Below are 13,397 nucleotides of genomic sequence, written 5' to 3' on the forward strand. Positions count from 1 at the left end.
ATTTGTAATAATGTTTTTTTTCTTCATGTCAGCTAAAGATTTCAGGTGTGAAGAAAGGACTTCTAGCAAGCCTCCCTTATGTTCTTTAAAGAAGAAATAAACAAATCCATAGGCGGGTTAAAACAGATGTTTATGTAGGTGATTTGGTGGTGACAGCCATGATAATATGTTAGCTCTCTCTGACTGTGTTTCTCTCCTAAATACTGTACCCCCGCTTTCTCTTTCTGCCTCCTCTCATCCTCCCTTCTTCCCTCCACCCCCAGCGCTTCCATAATCCCTCTCACTTTATCACTGCAGACATTCCCCCTACACACACACACACACACACACACACACACACACACACACACACACACACACACACACACACACACACACACACACACACACACACACACACACACACACACACACACACACACGCAGCCACAATTTCCCAATAATACCACTGGTGGCGCACCTAAAACTGTGATCTACACAATGAGAAGGAAGAGACAGAGGTGAATACAGAAGCGTAGTGCAGAGACAACACCTCACAAGGAACTTTCATAGGGTCAGAGGGCTTTGAAAAAGTGTGCAAGTAGAGAGACAGGGACAGAGAAGAAGAAATGGAAAAAGAGAAGGGAAAGGAAAGGAGAGAAAAAGAGAAATAGCGAGCGGAGGCATGGAAATTAAGGGAGCGTGTCAGCCCTAATGGGTTTGCTGTCTAATGCCCCCCTGTGCTGCAGAAAACAACACGGGAAGTACACGTCATGGTCTCTGAAGTTGTCAATCACTGTTAACACACACACACACACACACACACACACACACACACACACACACACACACACACACACACACACACACACACACACACACACACACACACACACACACACACACACACACACACACACACACACACACACACAAGCAATGTCAATCATACTTCAAAGTCGTCCCAACTTTAGGTAAACACACCAATGCACTGCATGTCACTGATAAGGCACTTTGGGAGGGGGAAAGTACTCGGTTTGCTTCCGCATGAGAAAAAAATAGTGTTTTTGTTTGCTGTGATTGAGTTTGTGCTCGGTTAAGCTTGAGCTTCGACTGGGAGGCAGAACAAACTGGATGTCCCACACTCAATGCCATGGGCAGAGGAGAAAGGAAGAAAGGAGGAAAAGAGAGGAGAGGTGGAGCGAGAAAAGAAAGGACAACGGATCGATACAGCATGACTAGCTCTTGGTAACCAAGAGTTTCCGCTCTAACTCAGCTTTAGTTATGTCTCTGCTCAACCCCGCTGGGACCACCTTTTTCATCTGCATATCATCTCTTCTTTCTCTCTGTCATCTCTTTCTGACACACACACACACACACAGTGGACACAGTCTCACCGTTATCAACTGCGAGGAAGGTGGCTTCGTAAATGTTGTTTTTGACGTAGATGGACTCTCTGTCCAGGGTTGCCGTGGTGACGATCTGACCGTTGGTGGTGTTGATGGACAGCCACTCAGCTGGGTCGGCCAGCTTAGAATACCTGGACAGACAGAGGGAGGAAACAAGTTCAAAGAAAGTACACATACTGTACTCACTCTTTATCTGCAAGGAGGAGGAGGAGGAGGAGGGTAGCATGTTAACCCTTTACACTTCGTGGAACTTGGCTTATATGGATTGGGCTAAATTGAAATGTTTCTTACAGAAGAAATATGAAAATGCATAACAATGGTAGCAATTGAAAGGAAACAGTTGGGAGATTATGGGAGGATTATTAGACTAAAAGGTGAGGACACAACAGTTCACCTGACAAGACTGAATCCAATCATTACACTGTTGATTTTATGTTATGGCCAGGCACCACAGGAAAATAGGGATTTTCCCCCCCCCCCCTTTACTCTCATCAGACTGAAACTTTACCAGTTGAAAGTATACATAAATAAGATAATATTGTATTACAAATGTTATTTATTTGAACATTTACATATGCAAATTAGGCAAACCATCCTTAAATGTGCGCTAATTTGCATATTACGAGAATCTGTTTTTCAACACATTGCTTCAAGGCAGAATGTTTTTGTTTTTGTTTTGTGATAAGACACTCAATGGTCAGACTTTTACAGATCAGTTTATCAAAATATTGTCATTTCATGGAATGATTTAAAAAACACTATTCACATGTATGATGGATGCATATTTTGCTTATATTTACACATACAATGACACTTAAAATCAAAACGACACAAGATATTTAAAAAATCCTCTGTAAAAGTCTGACTATAAGACATAAGAACATGGGTGTGGAATAATGAGAATGTACGTCCTTTGAAGACGGAGAAAAATGAATTGGCGCACAGGGAACATGTCATTTTGAGAAAATGGACGATAAAGGTAGGCTAATGCATTTAAAATGTACTTTCCATAAATATGACCATTTATGTCACATTAATTAAACTCTTATTCATATATCACTTCTAAACTGACAAATAAACATGAAATATACCTTTTACAAATACATTAGCACGTTTAACACATTTGTTGTAGCTTCCCTGTGGCTCAGTTGGTAGAGCATGGTGTGTGCAACGCCAGGGTTGTGGGTTTGATTCCCACGGGGGCCAGTAAAAATGCATGAAATGTATGCATTCACTACTGTAAGTCGCTCTGGATAAGAGTGTCTGCTAAATGACTAAAATGTAAAATATGTTTCAAGCAATAGAGCATATGCTTTGAATACCGGTCTGTTGGGCAAATTCTCATATCACTTTGCTCAATCTGTCACATGCAAGGATTTTATATGGCTGTTGAAATGTGCAGAACATTAATCAGCTATGCCTGCCTCATATGTAAGGCCCTTTGAGTTGTTGCTGGGGATGCTTTACTTTCTTGACTGTGTCATGAGAACTGCGCCTATGTTTGGCACACTCCATTGAAGCAGCATCAGCTCTCACAACTCCTCTCTGATTGCTCCAGTGTCACCAAAGTGCTGTCAATGCACAATTTGTTCATCACATTTGTTATAGTAGTGGCTCCCTCATTGAACGTGGCTACTGCCATACTGGATGCTTCGTCAATGCGCCTTTTGCCCACGAAGACAGTTTTGGGGCATTGCGACCATATTACAGAGTTCGGACATTCATTTGCATTCTGGGTTCCTCCGTGCTACATTCTTTTGAGGACATTATCATTTGACATCCTATGATATACAGGTACCATTTTCTGTGCAACCTTTCTATTACAAAATGTATGGCCTCCCAAGGTTTTTGTGACGGGGTGGATTTTCACAATTTTCTATGGCTCGCTGGTACCAGCACCAATGCATACACCTATCCCATAGTTGGAAGCGGATCCTCTCTTGTGCCAAGTGCCATCGAAGGATACATTAATGTCTATGATGGCATCCTCATCCTCCTTCAGCAACTGCTATGTCTGGCTCTATATCTGCTCTTCGAATTATCTTTGCAGCTCTCTCTGAATCTCTGCAACTAAAGTGGGTTGGAAAAAGTACTTATTATGTCTGTCGACATTACAGACATAACTGCAGGACTAAATATGAGCATATCAGCATGTATTTACTTTACATAAAGCTAATTTCTCACTAATCACATTAGGCTACAGCCCTATGACACTGTAGGCCTATGTGACAGGCTCATTGTATAGTTATGTTTTCCTATCACTCTGTTTTATTAACTTTGAATACATTTGCTGGAACAAGGAAATAAATAATATTTATACACAGCAAGTCACCTGTCAATAATGGGCCACTCTCTCTTTTTATTTACCTGTCATTCTCCTCTCATGTCTCTGATATGAGCTGAGACGCAAGGAAGGAATCCCTAGGACTTTGCTTATTTTCCTTAGAGCTGCATAACCAAGTCCAAGTTTGTGGTCTAGAAGAACCATCCTCACATTTATATCAAATGCCACATTTCCCCTGGAGCACTCCTGCAGCTGGACGGAAATATGAACACTCCTAAATGCATCACAATCACCTTCACAATCTATCATGACAGAATTACAGAATCACTGGTTGGTGAAGTCTATGGTGATTTTCAGTCCAGTGTTCAGACAATTTGGGCAAATCAAATCATGTACAAGTTTATTTGAGACATGTGGAATAAAAGCCACTGTTGGCTGGCTGCTGTCTGGTTGATCGCTGCTAGTGGTCATATTCATCTCAACTAATTTGCTTCTCAAAGCGCTGCTGCGGGCTACTTAATTTCCCTCCTCTATCTGTACTGCCTCGATCGGCGGATCAGGCAAATTATTTCTTTCATTCACTGCTTTTCTCGCATTGGCTAACTGAGATCGCCTATTTTTATTCACATGCTGTCGGTATAGTCTTCGAGATGTTTTCATTTTGTCTCTCTTTACGTTGATTCTTCGCGGGAGATATTTTCAAACAAGCAAGTGCTGCGCGCCACGTGAGGCATTTTAACCAATTAGGTTCCGGAAAGGGCCTTTAAATTCCAGTAACCAATCGGATGTCAGGAAATTACTAATCTTTCAGAACGAATCGCTACGTCACAATGGATACAGCCATGTATGGACTAGCTAACGATATGCTCCGGAAAACAAGCTTTTGAATGATACATGATTCAACATGGAGAGATTTAAAAATAGCGGTGGAAGTTCTACGTGAAACATACTATCAAGAACGACATTTATGGTAGGTGTATTTGACAGAGTTGGGATAAAATGATACAAATAAAGTATTTATATACATTATTGCCGATTTATTTGTACATTTTATGAAAGTATGGAAGTTATAGTTGCAAAATATCCCAAAATCTGAAAATTGACAGATGGAAGCAAAGTAACAATTTTTGTCTGTGGTGCCTGGCCTTAATTTAGCATTTACTGTACTTTTTGACACATTGTTTAAAACGAAATCTGAAAATACTCTGGATACATTCAGTAACATGATAAGAATATTCTTGGAAAATGTGGAGTAGGCGCAACATAAGACAAAAAATGACAAGAGTTTGAGTGAGAGGACTAACTGGTGTCTCCAAGTGGCCACACCTCTCCAAAATGTGCACAGTTCCTTAGTAATTTCAATTCACTTTTATGACTCAAAGAAGAGTATAATTATAAGATGCTTTATAAGTCTTCAATTAAGTCTTCAATTAAAAACTTTCACAGTCTCACTGCAGAATTAGGCATTTACCCATGTTCTCCAAACATCAAATTTCAATGTTGCTCCAAACGTCAAATTTCAATGTAGCTCCAAACGTCATATTTCAATGTTGCTCCAAATGTCATATTTCAACGTGTTTTTGTGCCACTGCTGCTCTCTATCGTTCCATTTCTCCAAATGTCAAATATCAAAGTTAATGGTTGAGTTTAGGCACTCATTCCAAGTGGTTAAGGTAAGGGTTAATGGTCTACAAATGGGATTGAACACGCAACCTTCTGATACTGAGTAGAGGTCGACCGAGGTCGACAGATTAATCGGCATGGACAAATAATTAGGGCCGATTTCTAGTTTTTATAACAATCGGTAATCGGCATTTTTGGACGCCGATTATGGCTGATTATATTGCATTTCACAAGGAAACTGCGTGGCAGGCTGACTCCCTGTTACGCGAGTGCAGCAAGGAGCCAAGTTAAGATGCTAGCTAGCATTAAACTTATCTTATAAAAAACAATCAATCTTCACATAATCACTAGTTAACTACACATGGTTGATGATATTACTAGGTTAACTAGCTTGTCCTGCGTGCATATAATCAATGCGGTGCCTGTTAATTTATCATCATGCAGCATTTTGGACCGCCTGGCTCGTTGCGAACTAATTTGCCAGAATTTTACATAATTATGACATAACATTGAATGTTGTGCAATGTAACAGCAATATTTAGACTTAGGGATGCCACCCGTTCTATAAAATACGGAATGGTTCCGTATTTCACTGAAAGAATAAACGTTTTGTTTTCAAAATGATAGTTTCCGGATTTGACCATATTAATGACCAAAGGCTCGTATTTCTGTGTTTATTATATTATAATTAAGTCTATGATTTGATATTTGATAGAGCTGTCTGACTGAGCGGTGGTAGGCAGCAGCAGGCTCGTAAGCATTCATTCAAACTTTACTGCGTTTGCCAGCAGCTCTTAGCAATGCTTGAAACACAGGCTTGAAGTCATAAACTGCGCTATCAACTCCTGAGATTAGGCTGGCAATACTAAAGTGTCTATTAGAACATCCAATAGTCAAAGGTATATGAAATACAAATGGTATAGAGAGAAATAGTCAACGCGTCATAATTCCTATAATAACTACAACCTAAAACTTCTTAACTGGGAATGTTGAACCACCAGCTTTCATATGTTCTGAGCAAGGAACTTAAACGTTAGCTTTTTTACATGGCACATATTGCACTTTTACTTTCTTCTCCAACACTGTGTTTTTGCATTATTTAAACCAAATTGATCATGTTTCATTATTTATTTCAGGCTAAATAGATTTTATGTGTTATATTAATTGAAAATAAAAGTGTTCATTGTTCATTCAGTATTCGTTGTAATTGTCATTATTACAAATATATGTGTATATATATATATAAATCGGCCGATTAATCGGTACCGGCTATTTTTTGGTCCTCCAATAATCGTAATCGGCATTGAAAAATCATAATCGGTGGACCTCTAATACAGAGTCTACTTGATGGTAATAGTGGTCACTATTGCCCCTAGTGGCCAGTTTTGAAGGCATTTTCCGACATCTTCAGGACAAGGTTAGACGTCCAATTTCGCCGTGAATCTTGAACGGACTGGCTTTTACATTTTTTGGGCTCTCCTAGCTGTGCCATTGAGGAACTAGAGCAAACACACTTGTAGTTGTTTTGTTTGGAACGCAACCCTGCATCCCTGGCGATAAGGAGATGATTATGGACTACAGGAAAAAGACGACTGAGCACGCCCCCATTCTCATCGACGGGACTGTAGTGGAGCAGGTTGAGAGCTTCAAGTTCCTTGGTGTCCACATCACCAACAAAGTAGAATGGTCCAAAACACACCAAGACAGTTGTGAAGAGGGCACGACAAAGCCTATTTCCCCTCAGGAAACTAAAAAGATTTGGCATGGGTCCTCAGATCCTCAAAAGGTTCTACAGTTGCAACAGCGAGAGCATCCTGACTGGTTGCATCACTGCCTGGTACGGAAACTGCTCGGCCTCCGACTGCAAGACACTACAGAGTGTAGTGCGTACGGCCCAGTACATCACTGGGGCTAAGCTGCCTGCCATCCAGGACCTCTACACCAGGCGGTGTCAGAGGAAGGCCCTACAAATTGTCAAAGACCCCAGCCACCCCAATCATTGACTGTTCTCTCTACTATCGCGGTACCGGAGCGCCAAGTCTAGGACCAAAAGGCTTCTCAACCCCCAAGCCATAAGACTCCTGAACAGGTAATGAAATGGCTACCCGGACTATTTGCATTGTGTGTGTGTCCCCTCCCCCAACCAACCCCTCTTTTACGCTGCTGCAACTCTCTGTTTATCATATATGTATAGTCACTTTAACTAAACATTCAAGTACATACTACCTCAATTAGCTCAACTAACCAGTGCCTGTATATAGCCTCGCTACTGTTATTTTTCACTGTTGTTTACATTTTTTTTTATCTTTACTTATTTATTGTTCACCTAACACCTATTTTTTACTTAAAAATTGCACTGTTGGTTGGGGCCTGTAAGTAAGCATTTCACTGTAAGGTCTACACCTGTTGTATTCAGCGCACGTTACAAATAAACTTTGATTTGATTTGCCCTCACACAATTACTGTTGTTTATGCAATCCAAAAATGGTCCATTTATAAATTGCAATCTGGGTAAGGTGAGCATCATCTGAAAGCCTGTTCTATTGCCATCATGACTAGCTAAGTTATACAATACGATATTACAGTGTTAGGCTTTGACAATGCAATTCAGGGAAACAGATAGTCATTTTTGTGCGCATAAAAAGGAGTCATGACTGAGTGCAATCAGGTGCGTGTGCACGGCAAACTTTCTTCACAATAGAAAAACAGGCTCATTCTGTCCAGAACAACCCAGGGTATGACGCCAAGTCATCTTGTAACTGTTCATCAAACATAGCGTTGACACTGTATATGACATGAGTTTTATGATATTGAAATGTGAAGTGCACATTTGGACTCACGGGTGTTTGTCTTGCTTGTATAACATCAAAGCAGTATTTAATATTATCCTCAACGTCTCATCTTTCAAAATACATAGAGTCCTTTTAACTTACAGCATTTCCCTCACTCAGATAACAAAACATTTGCAAAAATTGCCCAATTAGCTAGAGGGATGGGGACAACTTATTGTTGCGTGAGGTGCTCAAGTTCAGAACGTCTGTCAGTCAAATCCATACAGCGCTGTAAAGAACAGAGCCAGAGCTCTGATGTCATGTACAGTGCATTCGGAAAGTATTCAGACCCCTTGAAGTTTTTCACATTTTGTTACATTACAGCCTTATCTAAAATGGATTAAATAAAAAAAATCCTCAATCTACACACAATACACCATAATTACAAAGCGAAAAGACTCGAAATTGAGCTCAGGTGCATTCTGTTTCAATTGATCATCTTTGAGATGTTTCTACAACTTGATTGGAGTCCACCTGTGGTGAATTCAATTGATTGGACATGATTTAGAAAGACACACACCTGTCTATATAAGGTCCAACAGTTTACAGTGCATGTCAGAGCAAAAACCAAGCCATGAGGTCGAAGGAATTGTCAGTAGAGCTCCGAGACAGGATTATTTTGAGGCACAGATCTGGGGAAGGGTACCAAAAAATGTCTGCAGCATTGAAGGCCCCCAAGAACACAGTGGCCTCCATCATTCCTAAATGAAAGAAGTTTGGAACCACCAAGACTCTTCCTAGAGCTGGCCGCCCGGGCAAACTGAGCAATCGGGGGAGAAGGGCCTTGGTCAGGGAGGTGACCAAGAACCAGATTGTCACTCTGACAGAGCTCCAAAGTTCCTCTGTGGAGATGGGAGAACCTTCCAGAAGGACAACCATCTCTGCAGCACTCCACCAATCAGGCCTTTACGGTAGAGTGGCCAGACGGAAGCCACTCCTCAGTAAAAGGCACATGATAGCCTGCTTAGAGTTTGCCAAAAGGCACCTAAAGGACTCTCAGACCATGAGAAACAAGATTCTCTGGTCTGATGAAACCAAGATTGAACTCTTTGGCCTGAATGCCAAGCATCACATCTGGAGGAAATCTGGTACCATCCCTATGGTGAAGCATGGTGGTGGCAGCATCATGCTGTGTGGATGTTTGTCAGCGGCAGGGACTGGGAGACTAGTCAGAATCTAGGGAAAGATGAACGGAGCAAAGTACAGAGAGATCCTTGATGAAAACCTGCTCCAGAGTGCTCAGTACCTCATTACCTAAAAAAAAACTAAACAATTTAATCCAAAAAGGCTGTAACGTAACAAATTGTGGAAAAAGTCAAGGGTTCCGAATACTTTCCGAATGCACTGTATAGCATGTTACTATACAGCCACAACGTTCCAATTTAGACATTTATCAGTGCCCAAATCTGCCATTTTCAACCCGTATACAGGTACGAGTGTAAAGGACTACCACAGATATAGAATAAATCAATGGAATGGACATCATTTTCAAAGGTGATGTTCAGTTGTATGCTAGTTACACACACACACACAGTTTAATCCTTCATGGACATCTTGTCCACAGTCTGCAGACAATTTCACATGTCCCTGTATTTGTGTGTGTGGATAGGGGAGAAGTTGAAGAAATTATTCTATTCCAAGATAGGAGGGAGAAGACAACAGATATGATTTCAAGGATTTACCCACAATCCCTGTCTGGGTCCCCCCCCCCCCCCCTCCACTCAACCCCTTCAATCTCATCTCATCTCACCATGTCTTCCTATTCACACATTCCTTCATCCTGTCATCCCCCTGTATCTCTGTATTCAGCTCATACATCCTTTTGTCATCTGCTCTCAGTGTCCACCACCTTCCACTCCACCATATTTCATCCACTGTATCTGTGGCCATAGTAAAACTTCTCTATGGAATATCCTTGTTCTCTACATCGGTGTATATGCACTGATGTAGAGAACACATTCACAGCTGCAAACAGGCTTCAGTGCCAAATACCCATACCCTCCCACTCAGGCTCTCCCACCATGTATACTATGTTCCTGTAGGCTTGCCTTGCACTACAGTAAAGTGGGCTAGCGAGTAGGCCTAGCTGGCGGGAGGGAGGGAGTAAGTAATCAACTCTCCCCTTCAGAGAAGGAGTGGGTTTTTCCCAGCAGGCTAGTGGGCTGTACCACGGGCTCTACACGGCCATGGGAACGGGATGAGAGAGGGCTGCCTGCCCTGGTCAGCTGGGATGGCCTGCAGACTGGAACTGGCAGCCTGTGAAATCACCACAGGGGAGAGAGCGTGGCCGGCACAGAGGGGGGCAAGGGGATATAAGAGAGAGGGAGGGAGGGGAGAAAGACAGTAGCTAACTTTATTAGGAAACTGCTGAGGCTTAGGTGAGGTTAGCATGCTCTGACCGGTGGAAGCCCATGGACTCAGAGATAGAGAGAATATCCATCCGTGTGTGTGTGTGGAGGAAAGTGCAGGTTGTACTCTGGTTCTCCAGTGGAGGGCAGTCACGCCTGAGAAGCAGGGCAGAGGAGCAGGAGATAGAGAAATAAAGAGATAGAGAAAGGAGAGAGTAGTGTGTGGGTAAAATCACTGAAGAAGCCAAGCCAAACCAGTAAAGAAAAGTCATATTACAACCTGTTGTGATAATTGCATTGTTTGCTGTATAATCCATTTGTTCATATGCCACCATGATATACAATGAGGCCATGAGAACAAAAAGAAAACATTCACACAGTGAAAGAATAAATTCAACTACACATACTTTGTTTCATCACAAAACCGGAGAGCAACATCTGTCTGGTGAAGTCCATGTAACAAACAGTTATATGAGCTGCAGCATGGTCAAGCAAGTTAATGTTTTCGACAGGAAACTATGCAGTATTTCGTTTTTATGTATTATTTCTTACACTGTTACCCCAGGAAATCTCAAGTCTTATTACATAGAGCCGGGAGGAACTATTGGATATAAGAGCCATGTCATCTTATCAACATTACGACCAGGAATACGACTTTCCCGAAGCGGATCCTCTGTTTGGTCCACCACCCAGGACAGTGGATCGGATCCCAGCAGGCGACCCAAAACAACGGAGCTGCAGAAGGGGCAGACGGAGCGGTCTTCTGGTCAGGCTCCGTAGACGGGCACATCGCCCACCGCTCCCGAGTATACTACTAGCCAATGTCTAGTCTCTTGATAACAAGGTAGACGAAATCCGAGTAAGGGTTGCCTTCCAGAGAGACATCAGAGATTGTAACATTCTCTGTTTCACAGAAACATGGCTCACTCGGGATACGTTATCAGAGTCGGTACAGCCACCTGGTTTCTTCACGCATCGCGCCGACAGAAACACCATCTCTCTGGTAAGAAGAAGGGCGGGGGTGTATGCCTTATGATTAATGAGTTGTGGTGTGATCATAACAACATACAGGAACACAAGTCCATTTGTTCACCTGACCTAGAATTCCTTACAATCAAATGCCGACAGCATTATCTACCAAGAGAATTCTCTTTGATTATAATCACAGTCGTGTACATTCCCCCCCCAAGCAGACACCTCGACGGCCCTGAAAGAACTTCATTGGATTCTATGTAAACTGGAAACCACATATCCTGAGGCTGCATTTATTGTAGTTGGGGATTTTAACAAGGTTAATCTGAAAATAAGGCTCCCTAAATCTTATCAGCATATCGAATGCGCGACCCGGGCTGGATACATTTTGGATCATTGTTACTCTTACTTCCGCGACGCATACAAAGCCCTCCCTCGCCCTCCTTTTGGCAAATATAACTACGACTCCATTTTGTTGCTCCCAGCCTATAGACAGAAACTTAAACAGCAAACGCCCGTGCTCAGATCTGTTCAACGCTGGTCCGACCAATCTGATTCCACGCTTCAAGAGTGCTTCGATCACTTGGACTGTGATATGCTCTGGATAGCGTCGAACAACAACATTGATGTATACGCTGATTCGGTGAGCGAGTTTATTAGCAAGTGCGTCGGTGATGTTGTACCCACAGCGACAATTAAAACATTCCCCAACCAGAAACTGTGGATTGATGGCAGCATTCGCGCAAAACTGAAAGAGCGAACCACTGCTTTTAATCAGGGCAAGGCGACATGACAGAATACAAACAGTGTAGCTATTCCCTCCGCAAGGAAATCAAACAAGCTAAGTACCAGTATAGAGACAAAGTAGAGTCGCAATTCAACGGCTCAGACACGAGAGGTATGTGGCAGGGTCTACAGTCAATCACGGACTACAAAAAGAAAACCAGCCCCGTCGCGGACCCCAATGTGTTGCTCCCAGACAAACTAAACAACTTCTTTGCTCGCTTTGAGGACAATACAGTGCCACCGACACGGCCCACTACCAAAACCTGCGGCCTCTCCTTCACCGCAGCCAACGTGAGTAACACACTTAAACGTGTTAACCCTTACAAGGCTGACGGCCCAGATGGCATCCCTAACCGCGTCCTCAGAGCATGCGCAGACCAGCTGGCTGGTGTGTTTACGGACATATTCAATCAATCCCTATCACAGTCTGCTGTTCCCACATGCTTCAAGAGGGTCACCATTGTTCCTGTTTCCAAGAAAGCTAAGGTAACTGAGCTAAACGACTATCGCCCCGTAGCACTCACTTCCGTCATCATGAAGTGCTTTGAGAGACTAGTCAAGGATCATATCACCTCCACCCTACCTGATACCCTAGACCCACTCCAATTTGCTTACCGCCCCAATAGGTCCACAGACGACGCAATCGCAATCACACTGCCCTAACCCATCTGGACAAGAGGAATACCTACGTAAGAATGCTGTTCATCGACTACAGCTCAGTATTTAACACCATAGTACCCTTCAAACTCGTCATTAAGCTCGAGACGCTGGGTCTCGACCCCACCCTGTGCAACTGGGTCCTGGACTTTCTGACGGGGCGCCCCCAGGTGATGAGGGTAGGAAAAAACATCTCCACCCCGCTGATCCTCAACACTGGGGCCCCACAAGGGTGCGTTCTCAGCCCTCTCCTGTACTCCCTGTTCACCCATGACGACGTGGACATGCACGCCTCCAACTCAATCATCAAGTTTGAAGACGACACTACAGTGGTAGGCTTGATTACCAACAACGACGAGACGGCCTACAGGGAGGAGGTGAGGGCGCTCGGAGTGTTGTGTCAGGAAAATAACCTCACACTCAACGTCAACAAAACAAAGGAGATGATTGTGGACTTCAGGAAACAGTAGAGGGAGCACCCCCCTATCTACATCGACGGGACAGTAAT

At 43.0% G+C, this 13,397-nt stretch overlaps 1 protein-coding gene across 1 annotated transcript in view; it reads right to left on the reverse strand.

Moving 5' to 3' along the window:
- Positions 1-13,397, reverse strand: part of LOC106566735 (cadherin-4) — a 523,629-nt gene that overhangs the window by 15,954 nt on the left and 494,278 nt on the right. The window contains exon 12 of the mRNA XM_014135075.3: positions 1,377-1,519. Coding sequence (XP_013990550.1) covers positions 1,377-1,519 — 143 coding nt within the window. The remainder of the gene's footprint in view (positions 1-1,376; positions 1,520-13,397) is intronic.

This window comes from Salmo salar, chromosome 13 (assembly GCF_965601325.2).
Source record: "Salmo salar chromosome 13, fSalSal1, whole genome shotgun sequence".
Lineage (NCBI taxonomy): Eukaryota > Metazoa > Chordata > Actinopteri > Salmoniformes > Salmonidae > Salmo > Salmo salar.